Raw genomic sequence first — 18,975 nt, forward strand, 5'->3', positions numbered from 1 at the left:
GTGTACATGTCCAACTGGCAGGTGTCATCTGACCTCGACCTCATTTTTATGGTTCATTGGTTATAGTTAAGTTTTTGTGTTTTGGTCTGTATTTCTTATACTGTATGCAATATGTCTACTATATTTGGTGTAAGGAATGATTGTTAAGTGTACATGTCTAGCTGGCAGGTGTCATCTGACCTTGACCTCATTTTCATGGTTCAGTGGTCACAGTTTTTGAGTTTTGGTTTTTTTTTTCTAATACTTTATGCAATAGGTCATTTACCGTCAACTATATTTGGTGTATAGAAATATTTTATAATCTTTATGTCAGTTGCGTAGGTTTTATTTGACCTTGACCTCATTTTCATTGTTCATTGCTCAATGTTAAGTCTTTGTGTTTTGGTCATTTTTTTCTTAAACTACATCTATAAGCAATAGATCAACTATATTTGTTGTATAGAAGAATTGTTAGCTGTACGTGTCTGCCTGGCATGGTTCATCTGACCTTGACCTCATATTCATGGTTCATTGATCAATGTTTAGTTTTTTTGGTTAATGTTAAGTTAATGTGACAGTTGTAATAAAGCTTTATATTTAGGACTATCAACATAATATCAATGATTAGTAAAGAAGGCGAGACATTTCAGTGTGTGCACTCTTGTTTTTTTTTTATTCATTAAAAAATTACACTCTTTAGTCAAAGTATCATGTTATTACTTCTTTATCATTATGACCTCATAATACTATAGTTGCTGAATCTCTTTTCCATAATTTTGGCAATAAATTTCAAATTGTGGATTAATTACTGTAAAAACAGAAATTTTTGTGGAGGATTTAATTTCGTTTATTTCTTGGAAAAATATATCCACTGAATTAAAAGCATGAAATTAAATCCAAATGAAATCTTATATAGAGACAATACCACAAAATTTTAACCCCACGAAAAATACATGTTTCTACAATATTACTCCAAGAATTTTCTGGGTGCAGGGGAACCATCAGAAAATTTAATTTTATAAATTATTCATCAAGTGAACAGTTCATATAATTCATTAAATCATAAAAAGACATTTCCAATCTGTTACTAAACACCTATATTAAACATTTAAAGACATCACACTTAGGGCAACCATCTAATTACAACTGCCATTCTATCAACACATTTACATCAAATTTTATTACATTTTTTTTTTTTTTTTTTTTTTACATAGGCACTTGTCTCAGAAATTTTTTTTCCTATATACCTTAATATAACACAAGGTACTTAACTAAATTTTTTGAAAAATGACCCCCAGTCCCGAATTCCCATTATTTTTCGATTTCTCGGTTGTCAAACCTACTTAAACTTAATATGCCGTAAATCTAAATTGATTTATCTACACAATGGTATATGACACGACTATCATTGTTGTCGGGATCATTAGTAGCAGGTCTCAGAAGTCGGTCAACGGGATTTTTTTTGCATTCGTCTCAAACTTTGGCAACACCCAGTCCGCATGTAATTTTATACTGGTTTCTCATTGGTCGATCGTCTGGCTAAAAATAAATGTGGGAAATTTTGGTCAATTTATAACTCTACATTAGTGTCGTTGTGTACACGTGTGTTTCATAACAAAATGAATGTCAAACAGCTTATAGCATTGAATCAGGTAAAAAATGGTCATAACCTTTTGCTTCTGGGGCAAAGTGGAACGGGGAAGAGCCATTTGGTCTGTACTATAGAACAAGAACTAAAAAAAGGGGGGAAAACGGTCGCAGTCACAGGAACAACGGGAGTGGCTTCCTTGAATATAGGTGGGATTACTGTCCATTCCTGTTCCGGTATAGCAGATGGTCATTTTTCAAATGACGAACTATTACAAAAATTGACTATTGATGAATATTTTCGAAAATACAAGGGGTTCTGCAAGTTTAGGATTTAAAAAATGTCAATTTACCATTCAAATAAGGATTGACATATGTTTTTGTTTTGTTTTCCCTACTCAAAATGATATCAAAATGTTATTAGAAATATACATACCATGAACAAATAGCATTATTAGCTAAATACATCTTTTCATGATACTTCAAACTTTCTCGCTTTTCAAACCTTTTGGAGTTATCTCAATATCTTATGTAAAGTCCAGAGAGAGTCTGAATGATGTCAATAAAATGGGAAAATCTGAGTTCTAAAATTAGAAACTCCTGACACATTCGACAGACCTCAAAAAACACTTATTTGGGTTTGTTTCACATAATCTGTAAAGAATTTACAATAAAGATAATAATTTATAGTCAGAGGGAAGCTGACAGTTTTTATTTTAATAATTTTTATAATAATTCAATCACTGCGGGCTGGGTGTTGCCAAAGTTTGAGACGAATGCAAAAAAAATCCCGTTGACCGACTTCTGAGACCTGCTACTAATGACCCCGACAACAATGATAGTCGTGTCATATACCATTGTGTAGATTAATCAATTTAGATTTACGGCATATTAAGTTTAAGTAGGTTTGACAACCGAGAAATCGAAAAATAACGGGAATTCGGGACTGGGGGTCATTTTTCAAAAAATTTAGTTAAGTACCTTGTGTTATATTAAGGTATATAGGGAAAAAAAATTCTGAGACAAGTGCCTGTGTTTTTTTATCAAGATTCATCATTTTCTTTGTTCTTACTCCACTGACAAGGGGGATAAGAAGTGCTTTGTAAAATGATTCATCTATATAATGTTTCTGAAGGATAGTAAAATGCTTTATCTATATAATGTTTCTGAAGGATAGTGAAATGCTTCATCTATATAATGTTTCTGAAGGATAGTAAAATGCTTCATCTATATAATGTTTCTGAAGGATAGTAAAATGCTTTATCTATATAATGTTTCTGAAGGATAGTAAAATGCTTCATCTATATAATGTTTCTGAAGGATAGTAAAATGCTTCATCTATATAATGTTTCTGAAGGATAGTAAAATGCTTCATCTATATAATGTTTCTGAAGGATAGTAAAATGCTTTATCTATATAATGTTTCTGAAGGATAGTAAAATGCTTCATCTATATAATGTTTCTGAAGGATAGTGAAATGCTTCATCTATATAATGTTTCTGAAGGATAGTAAAATGCTTCATCTATATAATGTTTCTGAAGGATAGTGAAATGCTTCATCTATATAATGTTTCTGAAGGATAGTGAAATGCTTCATCTATATAATGTTTCTGAAGGATAGTGAAATGCTTCATCTATATAATGTTTCTGAAGGATAGTAAAATGCTTCATCTATGTAATGTTTCTGAAGGATAGTGAAATGCTTCATCTATGTAATGTTTCTGAAGGATAGTAAAATGCTTCATCTATATAATGTTTCTGAAGGATAGTAAAATGCTTCATCTATATAATGTTTCTGAAGGATAGTAAAATGCTTCATCTATGTAATGTTTCTGAAGGATAGTGAAATGCTTCATCTATGTAATGTTTCTGAAGGATAGTAAAATGCTTCATCTATATAATGTTTCTGAAGGATAGTGAAATGCTTCATCTATATAATGTTTCTGAAGGATAGTGAAATGCTTCATCTATATAATGTTTCTGAAGGATAGTAAAATGCTTCATCTATATAATGTTTCTGAAGGATAGTAAAATGCTTCATCTATATAATGTTTCTGAAGGATAGTCAATATTATTTTCAGATGTTGGGGTTTTATTTTTTATTTTTTTTGGTGAATTTTTTTTGGCATTTTATGTTTAATTAGATTTTTTTCATTTATAAAAAATGATTTATGATACACTTACTTAGAAAAGAACTTTTGTATTTTCACATTTTTGCTGATTGTTTTTCTTTTTTCTCTTGGTCTTGTTTACACTTTTGAATTCAAGATAGATAATTATCTTTTTTGTCTTTTTGCAAAACATTAGGAAACAAGTCAGTTCTGAGAAGGAGGAAAATTTCCTATTTTTGTCTCACACTTTATAATGCAACCTTTCATTTTCTCTTTAATATTTTGCTACTGCATGTACATGTATCAATAATGAGGGATGCTGGATATTTTTTTTTAAGTATTATCTCACATTCCAGACGAATGACACAGTAAATGACATCCTCTAAACAAGTTCTATCTATAACACTAATAGTTACAATATTTTGACTCATACCAACAATTTACCTATTAAAATTTGACAATTATTAATATTCTCTTTTGAAGAGCACTTGATACTGCCAGTAATTGAATTCTAAACAATGGAAAATAACTTGTAATTTTTATTCATGTAAGTAATTTCAGAGAGGAAATCATATGGTCATTATATCATAATCGGCCTTGAGAATGGAATGTTAGTTGTGCCGACTGGTGCAACCGTGAATGAAACGAGATTTGATTCCATGGGAAAGTGTGGGTGGTACTGTATCTAGGTTATCGCAAGTCAGCAAATATATGTATAGTCTGTTTCTTATTTCTAGTTTACTTTGTAGGCAATAACTTCCTTGTGAGGATTCATACCCATTTTGATTCTTATTTAGTTTCACTTTACTTTTATGAAGTGAAACATTATGGACTTTCATATAAGTCAATATAGATGTAACAGATTTATCAAAGTTTGATCTATTTATAGATCTAAGAAGATTTGGTATGAGTGCCAATGAGACAACTCTCCATCCTAAGTCCAAATTTGTAAAAGTGAACCAATATAGTTCAAAGTACGTCCTTCAACATGGTTCCTTGGTTCACACCAAAAACAGCAAGCTTTTAAGGGCCTCAAAAAATGACTATGATAACCATTCAAACAGGAAAACCAACATTCTAATTTATATAAAAAAACAAGAAAACTCCTATGAACCACATCAACAAATGACAACCACTGAACATCGGGTTCCTGACTTAGGACTGAAAGGTTTAAACGTTTTAATCAGTGCCAACCTTCACCCTAACCTACATAAATGGTATAACTGTGGAACCAATGGTGACTGATCTCAGTGTCATGCGGTCAGATAATCTTTCACTTTGACTTTGATAAAAATCTGTTTGTCAGGAGCATTGATACTGCTCTGTTTTTATACAATTAAACATTCAGGTAAAAATTTACATCCATTGGGTTATTCATACTCATGGTACTATGAATTTCATTCAGTTATAGTTTACTGTATGATAAGTTATTTTTGTGATAGTCCCTGACAACAACTGGTCTAAAAACAGCTTTTTGTCCAGGAAACAGACTATAACATGTAAAGGTCACATAAGTTCCTTAAAAAATGTTGATATAAGACATGTGTTTTATTACATTCCAACTGTGAGGTGTTCAAATCATCAAAAGTTAATGCTAATTTAATTTCTACTTATTATTGGGTAAAAATTAACTTCAAATTAACTCTCTTGGATTTCTTTGAGATATAACAAAAATGAGAAATAATGTTTTTTTTTCTAAAATAAATGGATTTACTTTTCATCACAGCTCAAAATGTCTCTTTGTTGCATCAACATAATTAATGTTAACATGGTGCCTGCTAAAAATGCTTTATCAGCAGTCTTGTATCCCATGATGTTTTATGAATGAATGTGTATGAATATTTTCCATGTGATTATGTAATAAAGTGATACAAGTGGGTGTGTAGGGAGAAAAGTTTTGTTGTACTAAGATTGATATGGTATAAGCTGTTGTGTGTAGAAGAATATTAAACAGTGAAAAATCAATTGTGCATATTATATCATGTGTAAATTTGCATATTAAAAAGACTCAAGGTGAAAGGTGTGAGGATGTTGTAACTTATAGGTGTTTTAAATTGAATTTTGATCATTTTGATGCATGTATTCATGTGACAAGCACAGTATTCATCTCCAACTGTCTCCAAGGACTTGGTACACACAGTTTAAAGAAACCCACTCCCCTTAGTCCTGGATAAAAAAACTTTTATCTCAAGATTGAAACTATAAAAAAAGGTATTACAAAAAGAAAGTGATGACAAAATACAAGTTTATCATTTTTAATACTAGACTGTGGCAAATTTAAAAGTTATTCAGAAAAATGGGTCCATTTTTTTTTTTTTGGCTTTTGCAAAATATGAGTTTAAACTATGTAGAAAAAAACCTGTCCTTTGTCTGCCAATGGTAATCATCTCATGTGAGGGGGAAATTAAGAGGTAAAAGGGTGGAAATTTTTTTCGCTACCTTATCAAGTTTTAATGAGTTAAAGTTTCCTGGATTGTTTTTATCCATACAGTTACTTATAGTTTTTACTTCCTCAATCTTTGATCTCTGATAGATAGTTGTATCATGGGCACTCAATTACCACATCTCCTTATTTATATGGTACACATTTTACTTCAAAATATATAAAAAGTCATAAACAATAAAATGTAAACATTTGATCACTTGTTGACTGAATTTTTTATCTCTTTCTTTTTATTTTAGGACTGAAGGCTTCAGAAAGAGAGTTGGAGAAGTTAAAATGTCCCAAATGTGATTTCCAGGCCTTCTATTTACAACAATACCAGTCCCATATAGCTATCCATTCTGACGATGTACAAAAATGTAAATGTTGTCATTTTGTCAGCTTTGATAGAGACTCATTACTACAGCATTTTAAGGTGCGTTCTTTTGTTATATTTTCTTCTTGAAAGAAACTCATCACTAATGGAACAGAAGAACTGTAAATTCAGAAATTATTGCTTGCATTTGTCATTGGGATTTTGTCATTTTAGTCTAAAGTGCGTTTTTAGCTCACCTGGCCCAAAGGGCCAAGTGAGCTTTTCCCATCACTTTGCGTCCGTCGTCCGTCGTCATTAACTTTTACAAAAATCTTCTCCTCTGAAACTGCTGTGCCAAATTAAACCAAACTTGGCCACAATTATCATTGGGGTATCTAGTTTAAAAAATGTGTCCGGTGACCCGGCCAACCAACCAAGATGGCCGCCATGGCTAAAAATAGAATATAGGGGGAAAATGCAGTTTTTGGCTTATAACTCAAAAACCAAAGCATTTAGAGCAAATAAAAATGTGTGGCGTGACCCAGCCAACCAACCAAGATGGCCACCATGGCTAAAAATAGAACATAGGGGTAAAATGCAGTTTTTGGCTTATAACTCAAAAACCAAAGCATTTAGAACAAATCTGACATGGATAAAATTGTTAATCAGATCAAGATCTTTCTGCCCTCAAATTTTCAGATGAATCGGACAACCCGTTGTTGGGTTGCTGCTCCTGAATTGGTAATTTTAGGGAATTTTTGCTGTTTTTGGTTATTATCTTGAATATTATTATAGATAGAGATAAACTGTAAACAGCAATAATGTTCAGCAAATCAAGATCTACAAATAAGTTTCATGACCAAAATAGTCAATTGACCCCTTAAGGAGTTATTGCCCTTTATAGTTAATTTTTAGCATTTTTCATAAATTTTTGTAAATTTTTAGAAAATATTTTCCACTGTAATTACTGGGCCAAGTTCATTATAGATAGAGATAATTATAGCAACAAGAATGTTCAGTAAAGTAAGATCTACAAACACATCACCATTACCAAAACACAATTATGTCATGAATTTATCCGTGTCCATTGTTTAATATGCACATAGACCAAGGTGAGCGACACAGGCCCTTGAGAGCCTCTAGTTAATTTTTGCGATAAAGAGAAAAATCCTGTTTAAATTATTGCAATTATAACTCTATTGTATTTTTTGGAATAATTTCTGAATTCACAGTAATTTAATATATTAGACACTTATCAATTAATAGCACTATGATTGCTGTTCTTCATCTCAAGACGACTAGGCCCTCTGTATGCACCAAAAGCTATCATTTCACTGCTTCATCTCATAGACGACTAGGCCCTCTGTATGCACACAAAAGCTATCATTTCACTGCAAGTTCAAGATCCCTAACGCAGACTAGAGTGGAATTTTTAGGCAGTTAAGCTGCCTTATGCGAGCGCCCTGGATTTGTGTGCTACCCAATAAATGCTGAAATATGTGCCATTGTTATCATCTAGCTGGCTACTATATTATTTATAACTTATTGGACAGTTTTTTCATACTTTTCATTCTGGGTTACAAAAAATATGATCAGAAAAACCTTAAATGATCGTCGATTTTCCCAAAAGTTTTGAAGTTGCACATAGGAAGTAGAGCACATTAGGAATCCTTATGTAGTTTATTATCCCGTGAGCTTTTGGCTAAGATGTCAAAGAACAAATGTATGAAATATTTAATCGCCGAAAATCTCTAAAGACAAGTAGTTAAGATTTCCCAAATTGCAAAAGTCGTAGGAATATTGTTTGTCGTCAATACGTAGTCAACTACGTATATATACGTCAGTAGTCTATTAATATAAGTTCAACTGATCAGGCTGTTGGCGGCAATTTTGAATTAGAAGACGAAATTTTCGTATCTTCAATTTGGACGCAGGGGTTCAAATTAGCGGTGGTCCGAGGTCTGCGACCTTCCACTTTTGCAGTCGGACTTTCTACTTGGTTACTAGCTACGCCCGACGGACCTTGAAAGAAAATAAAAAAAATAACTTTGCAAACATTTTTACCGAATTTTCCTCATAAACGATCTCAAACTTATTTTCATCATTACCATTCATGACAGCGATGTTCAATTTGTTCAACCGCTAGCTTTATACATAAAATCGCCGATAAATAATGTGTAAATCCGAGTAAAATCGTATCTCACTATCTGTCAAAAACAACATTGAAAACAAAATGGCTGCCGCGAGATTACAATATCGGATCCGATTCCGGAAGCGGATAAGGGTAATCCCAGGTTTTGGCTATCAACTTAAAAAATCCGGACAGGTGACAAAATACATCTATGCCTGGTAAATAAATATAAACACTAGAATTTAAAACCAAAAGATATATGTAAAAGAAAGAAAAAGCAGAAAATATTTTGTACACCAATTTTAATGTCAAAATCCAATACAATGTGACAGCTGGGAACAGTATCTAACAATATATATGTTCCTGGTAACAGTATAATTTTATTTTTTTTATCAGTGATAAATTTTGGTAATGAATGTTAAATGCTTTTCAAGTTAAACATATTACTGCAATTTCAAGGGATATTTTTTTCTTCTCAATTTTGATAGGTGAGTTAAAATAGCTGGAAGTTTCTTATATATAAAAAAAAGATGTGGTATGATTGCCAATGAGACAACTATCCACAAGAGACCAAAATGACAAAAACTTGGTAATGGTCAAGATCCCCACCCCTAAACCATATATATTCATGTATGGGACAATATAACAAATCATATGAAATATAGGTGGAGTTCGTTGGGCCACTCTGACTACCCCTTTCTGTTTGAGAATTTATAACGGTCGAGATCCACAATCTTAAACAATATATATTTATGTATGGGACAATATTACAAATCAAATGAATTATAAGGGGGTCCCTATGGTCACTGTACACCCTCCTGTTTGAGAACTTGGAAAAATTCGAGATCATCACCCCTTAACCATATAAATGATATATACTCATGTATAAGACTATATAACAAATCAAATGAAATATAGGGGAAGTCCCTGTGGTCACCCTACCCCTCATGTTTAAGAATTTTGAAACAGTTGGGATCCCCAACTCTAAATTAAATGAAATATAGGGGGAGTCCCTGCAGTCACCTGATTGAGAAATTGGAAACAGTCGAGATCCCCACCTTTAAATTAAACCATATATATTCATGTATGAGAACTAATCAAATGAAATATAGGGAGAGTCCTTAGGGTCACCCTACCCACTCCTGTTAGATAACTTTGAAACAGATGAGATCCCCACCCCTCAACCATACATATTCATGTATTGGACAATATAACAAATCAAATGAAATATAGGGGAAGTCACTGGGGTCCCCCACCCCCTCCTGTTTGAAAAAATTTGATAACGGTCGAGATCCCCACCCATAAACCCTATATATTCATGTATGGGACAATATAAAAAATCAAATGAAAAATAGGGGTAGTCCCTAGGGTCACCCCACACCCTCTTGTGTGTGTTTTGAGAACTTGTAAAAGATTGAGATGCATTTTCTCATGAACCGTGCATCCAAAGCTTTTAAAATTTTAATATGTTGTTACTGACAACAAAATGAAGGTCAAGTTCAAGAATGACGATTTTGACTTTTACTGTTAAGGAGTTATGGTTCTTGAAAGATTGAAAAATGGCGTTTCCAGTTGTGTCCGTGCATTTACGCATGAACTGTTCAACCAAAGCTTCCCAAATTTTAATATGTTGTTACTGATGAAAAAATGGAGGTCAAGATCAAGAATGACGATTTTGACTTTTACCATTCAGGAGTTAGGGTTCTTGAAAGATTGAAAAATGGTGTTTCCAGTCGTGTCCGTGCATTTACGCATGAACTGTTCAATCAAAGCTTCTCAAATTTTAATATGTTGTTACTGATGACAAAATGGAGGTCAAGTTCAAGAATGACGATTTTGACTTTTACCATTCAGGAGTTATGGTTCTTGAAAGATTGAAAAATGGCGTTTCCAGTTATGTTGTTGCATTTACTCATGAACTGTTCAACCAAAGCTTTTCAAATTTTAATATGTTGTTACTGATGACAAAATGGAGGTCAAGTTCAATAATGTCGATTTTGACTTTTACCGTCCAGGAGTTATGGTTCTTAAAAGATCAAAAAATGGCGTTTCCATTCATGTTGTTGCATTTACTCATGAATCATTCAACCTAAGCTCTTTCAAATTTTAATATGTTGATACTGATGATAAAATGCAGGTCAAATTTGATATTGACGATTTTCACTTTCACCGTTCATCAGTTATGGTTCTTGTGATATTGCCAATAGACAAATAAATGTTAATAAATCCGGTTTGCTGTCGTTGTGACAGCCTCTTGTTATGTTTGCCTTGGTTTTTGGTTAACTGCCTACAGTGCTTACAGCGCTTTGATTTAGGTCAATGTTGGTAAAGCTATATCAGTGTAAGTAAGAAGATAGAATTGGATGGAATTGCAGAAATAACAGACAAAAAACATCCATATCTTAAAGTATTTTTCTAAATTAAGGAAAGCCTGAAAAGTGACAGTTTTAGGAGAGAAACACTGTTGATGAAAAAAAAAAGCTTAATAAAAAGAAAAAAAAGACTCTAAAAAATCATCATTTTGTTTGAAAAAAATGTTTATAATTGTATAAATAAACCAATTTTTCAAGATGTTTTGGCCATTGGCCTTCTTCAGTTCTTTATTTTTCCTCTCAACTACATGGCTGACATTTCTTTTTCAATTTCTTTTTTTTTTGAAAAAGAAATGTCAGCCATGTAGTTGAGAGGAAAAATAAAGAATTGAAGAAGGCCAATGGCCGAAACGTCTTGAAAAATTGGTTTATTTATACAATTATAAAAAGTATGTTCCCTATTGGAATTTTGAAAACAAGGAAAAATGTTTATTACAAAATAAAACATTTCAATGACAAAGAACGAATATTTAACAACATTCAAATTTTGGGTAAATGGCCACACTATGCTACCCATGTGTGAAAGAGATGCTTAAGATACCAAAGGGACATTCAAGCTCCTAAGTTGAAATAAACTAACAACACCATGGCTAAAAAGACAAAACAAACAAACAGACAAACAACAATACTCAAAACACATCATAGAAACTAAAGACTGAACAACATGAACCTGTCCAAAACGGGGGTGATCTTAGGGGACCAACAGTTGTCCAATTTTTTTCCCCTGCCTGTAGATATATACCTGAATTATGGTTCATTGGTTCATATAGAAGTAAGTCAAAGATTGAATTTGTGTTTTGTTCTGGATGACATACTTTGTAATTATGGTCCACTGAATCTGTCAGCAGGAAGGTGCACTCTTGTCAAATGAACACATTTAGTCTTGAAAAGGAATTGACCTCATTTTATTGCAAAACCATTGTATGATGCATAGAATTGAATTCACCTAACAATTTGTGAATGTTTTTTTATCAGTCAGTATATTTGTTGTGTAACAAATTTAATTGTTTTTTCTAAACATGTATAAGTTTCATTATGCTTTTTTATCCCTTTATACTTTACTTCTCAGTTCTAAGGAACCAATGGAATTTAGAACGAGAAGTGATTTTATTCTATATCTGTTACTGTCATTCTTATAAGAAAAAAGAAATGGTGTCAACAGTATCAGATTTTTACATCAGTAAGAGAATATTTATAGTGCAGGCATTTCCTGTGGTGTTATTAATACAGCCTGAATCCATTCATAAAACAGATACTTTTTGCAATTTATTTACAGAAAAAAACATGGTTTAATCTTTCACTTTCATGGTTTGGTGCCATTGGCTGATAATCCTAGCAGATTTAAACACTTGTTACAAGGTGGCCTTGATAGAGCTCTTAATTCTTAGTTATGTCTGGGAATCCACTGCACTTAAACATAGATTAACACTAAAACACATTTTCTCAACATGTTAAAGTGCTAAAAATATTTTAGCCAATTTGTGTGAAAATGAAGTTTTGATGAGCATCATTTGTTTTTTATATGTCCTTTGAGGTTAGCTGTCTATTGCACTTGTCATTTGAACTCAGATAAAAATATTCATATTTTCTTTGTTCAAGAATTATTATTTTCAAATACTTTTAATGGGTACCATTTTCAAAAAAAAATCATACTTTCTTGAAAGGATTATTATTTTCAAACATTTTTAATGTGTAATTTTCAACTTGATATATTTGCAGAATATTCTCAATTTGAAACTGACATCTCTTCTATACCTTCCAACTGTTCCGGTACATGCACACAATTTAATATCAAAATTTTGTTAATTCAAAGTAATCATACATTATATTTTTCATAAATTTACATAAAAAAACATATTAATCTATTATAGATCAACTTCAAGTATTTTAAATATTTTTGTCTTAGCTGTGACGAAAGTCACATAGACAAGAATAACTTCTCTGCATACTGCTTTCTGTTCTTATACCATCAACATTAGGGTTCAGTTTGTGGTTAAAGTTATTTTAGACAATAATACATTGTTAAACTTTCATTGAGTTTTGGAAATGTTTCTTGATCAGGACTTAGGAGCCTGTTAGCATCTAGAGAAAAAAACTTGAAACCATCTTTTTTCGCCATTTTGATCATGTTTTAACTGAAATTTCATTTTGTAGCAAGTCCTTATTGTGTCAAGTGCTATTGTTTTTTTTTGCTTTGGTCAAAGATGAGTATTATCTCACTTAAGGACCACCTGCTTGACCACTAATGAGAAGAGTCTTTACAAACATGTTTTAGAAAGATAAACATTTCTAATTCTGTAGTTTGTTTAGTGCATTTAAATTAGTTTTATTTATTGTTGGTTTTATCTTCAATTTTATTTTACTGCAGTAGTTTGTATTGAATTTCGAAAGTTTTTTCTCTGGTTAATCTGTTAAAGATTTAAAAAGTAAGTTTTCATGTGAAAAAATTGTAAAAAGAGTCAAATAAGAAATCAGGATTCTTCAATTCCATAAATACTAGTGAGTAGTCATGAAGATAAGGCAAATGAATTAATTCTAAATACAAATTTAATGAGTTACACAATGTTACTTGCAAAAAGTACATCTCATACCTTTGTATTATTTAGTAGTTTCAGAGGAGATGTGGGTGAGAAAAACCAGTATCTTAATTTAATAGTATAGATAAACTTTATGTTAGCAATGTAAGATTTGAATTTACCACTTTGTGTTAAGTTAATGATTGTTTGTTTCAGGACACCCATCCACGATGTATATGTACAATCTGTGATTTCATGGCCGAGCACGCCTATGTGATAAAGAGACACATGATGCGACATACAGGAGATGGTTGTACATGTGAAATGTGTGGTAAAACATACAAGGTGAGACAAGACAAATTTAAGGGCTTATTATAACCCACCCCCCCTCTTTCTACACATATAACTACTCCCTGCTTTTAATACTTCAAATTACTAATAGAAGGTAGCTTCATGTTCCATCAAAGTCTGCTGAAATGTTTGACCAGTTTTCAGTACAGCTTTGTGTGTTAAAAAAGAACTTTATAAAAAAGTTTGCCCATTTTGTGATTGTGATCAGATGGCCTCAAAACTTTACATTTGCAAATACTGTGACTATATTTACACCTGTCAGTAAATTTCTTTGATGTAGAGCTTATATGAAACAGATGATTATCTCTTGGGTTAACCAGAGATATCTATATATGTACATGGAAGATGTCCAGAAATAATACAATTAACCTCAAAGATCTGTAAATTCTCCTCTTATATAAATCAAGTGACTTCCGATACTACAAAGGAAATTTAAAAAATGATAAAAGACAGTTGTCTAATGAATGAGCTTTGCATGATTTTTTTTACTTCAGAACACTTGTCAAAAGCCTGGTGACTAATCTTTGTCAATTGACACACGATGAAGTTGACCTTGTACATACATGTACTTGTACATGGAGATTATCACAACTTGATCCTCATTCAATTGTACTCTCTTTGGTTCATAGACATATTATTTTTGAGGGAATCTGAATACTATAGGTTGGCCTATTTTGCTGTGACATTCCAAATTGGCCTTTATGACTGATTTGTGAAATAAGAAAGTTCAGACTTTTAGACTTTCAATCAGGCAGTTTATGCCTTTGATTTAATTCTGACTATTCTGAATGGGTATTCGATAAAAAGTTTAATATTGTGACCAATCTTTCGACTAAGGGTACCTAAGGATCATGACTCCACTAAGAGTTTAGAGAATAAGATACGTACTAAAATCCTGTAGATATATTTAGCCTTTTTTGTATGTGATAATACTTAATTTAGGAATATATCAAATCTCCTTTTATTTATATCTAAGGTATATTATAAAGAAAATCAATGTCAATGATATATACCGGCTAAAGTTTGAGGTAAAATAAAATCCATTATTTTGTCCCTGGAATTAAAAAAACAACAGTAAAGTTTAAATAGAAGATGTGGTATTACATGTATTGCCAATAAGACAACCCTTCACAAGCCTTTCAAAAATTTGCAAGTTTTAAACGAATTGTTGCTTTAATCTGTATATATTTTTTGCAGAAAGGCCACTGATGTCACTTTGGCACCTTAAACATATTGAAATTTACAATTTAGCTTAAAATAGCAATTTTTCTCTGAGCTTTAGGTCAGAATATATATATGAGCAAGAGCTATACCTAAAGATATACTGTACACACATTGCCATCTGTGTATATAAAAGGGGCATAAAAAATTATCAATGCAATAAATGCTCAGATATTGAAGTCAAGAAATATAGATTCCTAAGTGTATTACGATATTTCTCCACTCGAGACAGTTAAATTTTATTATTTAAAGCGCGAGGCTTGCCGAGCATTTTAAATAATTAAATTTAACTGTCGAGAGTGGAGAAATATCGTAATACACTAGTTATAGTGTCGGAATCTGTTTCTCTGATGACTTTTATCATTCTTTTTCAAAGGTTTCCAGAAACTTGTGTTCTTTATATGCGACGTCATCAGGCAAGGGCGCCTTTTTTCATGACGACACAATAGGAAAATTGAGAAGAAAACAAAACATTTTGACGTCATAATCACATTTCGACTAATCATTTGCCAAGAACAGATTTTTCACTAGTGAGGAGAAATGTTTTTCTCACCAGTCAGGAAATGTGAAAATACCACAAAAACAAGAATGTGTCCATAGTACACGGATGCCCCACTCCCACTATCATTTTCTATGGTCAGTGGACTATTGGGGTCAAAACTTTAATTTGGAATTAAAATTAGAAAGATCATATCATAGGGAACATGTGTACTAAGTTTCAAGTTGATGTAACTTTAACTTCATCAAAAACTACCTTGACCAAAAACTTTAACCTGAACTTTGCACTATCATTTTCTATGTTCAGTGGACCATGAAATTGGGGTCAAAACTATAATTTGGCATTAAAATTAGAAAGATCATATCATGGGGAACATGTGTATTAAGTTTCAAGTTGATTGGACTTCAGCTTCATCAAAAACTACCTCGACCAAAAACTTTAACCGGACGGACGAACGGAGGCACAGACCAGAAAACATAATGCCCCTCTACTATCGTAGGTGGGGCATAATTAGAGAAATGATGTTTCACCTGTTGCAGGAATCTTATATCTGTTCTAAAAATATCAATGTCATTGTAAAAGTCATCTTTAAAAATTGGAGTTATCTCCCATTGTTCAGAATTGTAGTTGAATCACCTACAACCCTTGCTTTATTTATACAATGTAATATTTAAATTTACTTCCCACTGATAAATTAATTTACCCTCCAGTGCTTACAAGAACTTTGATTTAAAACTGTAACTTCATGGTGGGAAAGGGAACGGATACATTTAAATACTCAACAAAATAGAAATTTAAAGGTACTTTGATAAGAGAAAATGATGAAAAAGCAGGAAATTATTTTCCATTGGAAGTTAAGCTAGGAAATAGCAATCAGGATACCAGGAATTCAAGTACCTTTCAAAATGAGTAAATAAAGAGTACTTATGGTGTGTATTGGAGTCAATGGAGTAATGGGATGTGGGTGGCTGTGTATTTGTGTGCATCCTGTAGAGTCAAACTAAATTGGTACCATTCATATCAAACGATTTCTTCATTTGATATTTAACTTCTAATATTCCGAAACATAACCCTGACCCTTAAGTATAAGCTAAGTGTGATCATAAGATCTTTTTGCATATCTGCATATAGAAAGTAACATCCTTGATATAATTAATCAATAAAAAAAGTGTTATAAAATTACAAGGATCACTTAATATTTTTAAGTGATTTTGGTGAACATCCTTATTGTTATTATTTGAAAAAAAAAATAAAATAAAAACGTGTACCACATAGAGAATGATCCTTGGTGAATAACCTGTCAACTTTGGTGCAATTATTGAATGAAAATAGTCTTTACTGTAATTCAGTGGTTGTCGTTTGTTTATGTGTTACATATTTGTTTTTCGTTCATTTTTTTTACATAAATAAGGCTGTTAGTTTTCTTGTTTGAATTGTTTTACATTATCTTATTGGGGCCTTTTATAGCTCACTATGCGGTATGGGCTTTGCTCATTGTTGAAGGCCGTATGGTGACCTATAGTTGTTAATGTCTGTATCATTTTGGTCTTTTGTGGATAGTTGTCTCATTGGCAATCATACCACATCTTCTTTTTTTATATTTACTGCATTTAATAATTCTATAAAAAGTAGAATAACAAAAATACTAAATTCCGAGGAAAATTCAAAACGAAAGTCCCTTATCAAATAGCAAAATCCAAAGCTGAAAAATATCAAAGTTAAAAAAAAAAATCTTTTAGTAATTAAGGTCAAATGAAAAAAAAATATGCATATGTTTTTTTATAATTAAATGGATAGTTTTCATTATACAACTTATGTACATGTTTTTTTTTGAGGAAAATTCTTTAATTTGTCCTCATTTAGAAGAAGTTTACTTATTTTTAATTGCTTGCTTCCAGGAAGCAATTTACCAACATATTTTCCGTATGCATAGTCTTAGGGTGACCCTTCTCGTAAAAATCAGGTGGTCGCAATACGCATGAATCTGTCATTAAAATAAACAATTATGTATGATTGTACATGTTAAACATGTGCTCAATACCCATGCTTTTTGTTAATTGTTTACTATAAGGTGACAATTGGTAAAATTCGGCTTCAAAACATGGCATTTAATGAGCAGCCATATTAATTAATTCATAACAGACAGGGAGAAAAAAAATTGACGATTATACTATATAAAAATTTTTTGTGTAAAAATGATAAAATCGTGCACAGAGGGCTAAGTTTATGATATATACATGCATTGGTTCAAGAATTGGATAAACATTATTTTTCACTAGTCACTCGTTTCATATGACTTTAAATATCCACTAAATGCCATCTATAATAGCCTGGGCTTGTTGAAAAATTGATGGTAGACTTGCACCTTCCCCTTCACTCTGAAATGAAGAATCACTCACTATAAACACAGCTTAAAACTGAAGACCTGCATGGTTTGAAAAATAGAATTTGGTTCTTTTAATGTTTCGAGTCCTCAACTTGTAATTATTAACTTTTAATGTGTCTTTTTTAAAGATAGAAAATGAAAAAGAAAAAATTATTTTTGATCGTTGTTCTTGAAATTATAATTTCTCCTTTTAGATGAGTGAAAACCAGTACTAGAAGTTACAATTGTAATGTCACAACTTAATTTGACTTTTCAATTCATGTAGGATAAAATCTATCAATTAATTGAAAATCTGTTACAAAGCTGTCATACCAATTGGATGTGTAGGACCCTTGATCACATAATTGGTAATTTTATGCCATGTGTTTTCTTTCATTATGATGTATCAATATTCAAAATTGAATGAGATGAAAGATTAATCTTTGTACTTTTATCTACATGTATATATTTCATTTTGAAAGGTGACTTTGGTATTAATTTACTTCTAATTTCACATTTTTATTGTCTACAATTTTTGTTGACCATCCACTTTTATATATTTATAACATTTTATAGTTATACACTGGGTTTTAGAAATTTTATTTTTGTTGACCATCCACTTTTATATATTATTAACATTTTATAGTTTTACACTGGGTTTTAGAAACTAAACTGCATAAATATAAATCAGAGTAATATATGATTTGGTAGTTTGAATAATAAAACCATATGTATATTGGTTTGTGCTTGTTAAAAGATATTTTATATGTTCAAATTATGCCAATTAGATTTGCATTAAGATGACAAATTTTAGGATATACATTGCTTATCTTGGACAATAAAAGAAGTGGGTTGAATAAAGCCCCAAAACAGCCACATTTTCTTGTCAAAATTTCAAAAAAATAATTTTTGGCCAATAGAACAATGAATCTTAGCTAAAACAATTACTAAATAGGTAATAGGTCTCTTTGTTGAAAATCAACCAATTAGCTTACATTTTTCAGACTTCACAAATTTTGGTTTCCAAGAAATTTAATGAGAACAGGTTCAATTTTCATTGTTTATTTTGACCAGAAATAACAGCTCATACATTTAGATAACAAAA

General features: G+C 31.6%; 1 protein-coding gene across 2 annotated transcripts in view; it reads left to right on the plus strand.

Annotated features, from left to right (window-relative positions):
• The window catches only part of LOC143048286 (uncharacterized), a 142,599-nt gene that overhangs the window by 32,917 nt on the left and 90,707 nt on the right, over positions 1–18,975 (plus strand). For both annotated transcript variants that reach the window (XM_076221873.1, XM_076221874.1), the window contains exons 12-13: positions 6,360–6,535; positions 13,651–13,779. In XM_076221873.1, the coding sequence (XP_076077988.1) occupies positions 6,360–6,535; positions 13,651–13,779 (305 nt within the window). The remainder of the gene's footprint in view (positions 1–6,359; positions 6,536–13,650; positions 13,780–18,975) is intronic.

The sequence above is a fragment of the Mytilus galloprovincialis genome, chromosome 10, assembly GCF_965363235.1.
Source record: "Mytilus galloprovincialis chromosome 10, xbMytGall1.hap1.1, whole genome shotgun sequence".
In the NCBI taxonomy this organism is placed as follows: Eukaryota; Metazoa; Mollusca; class Bivalvia; order Mytilida; family Mytilidae; genus Mytilus; species Mytilus galloprovincialis.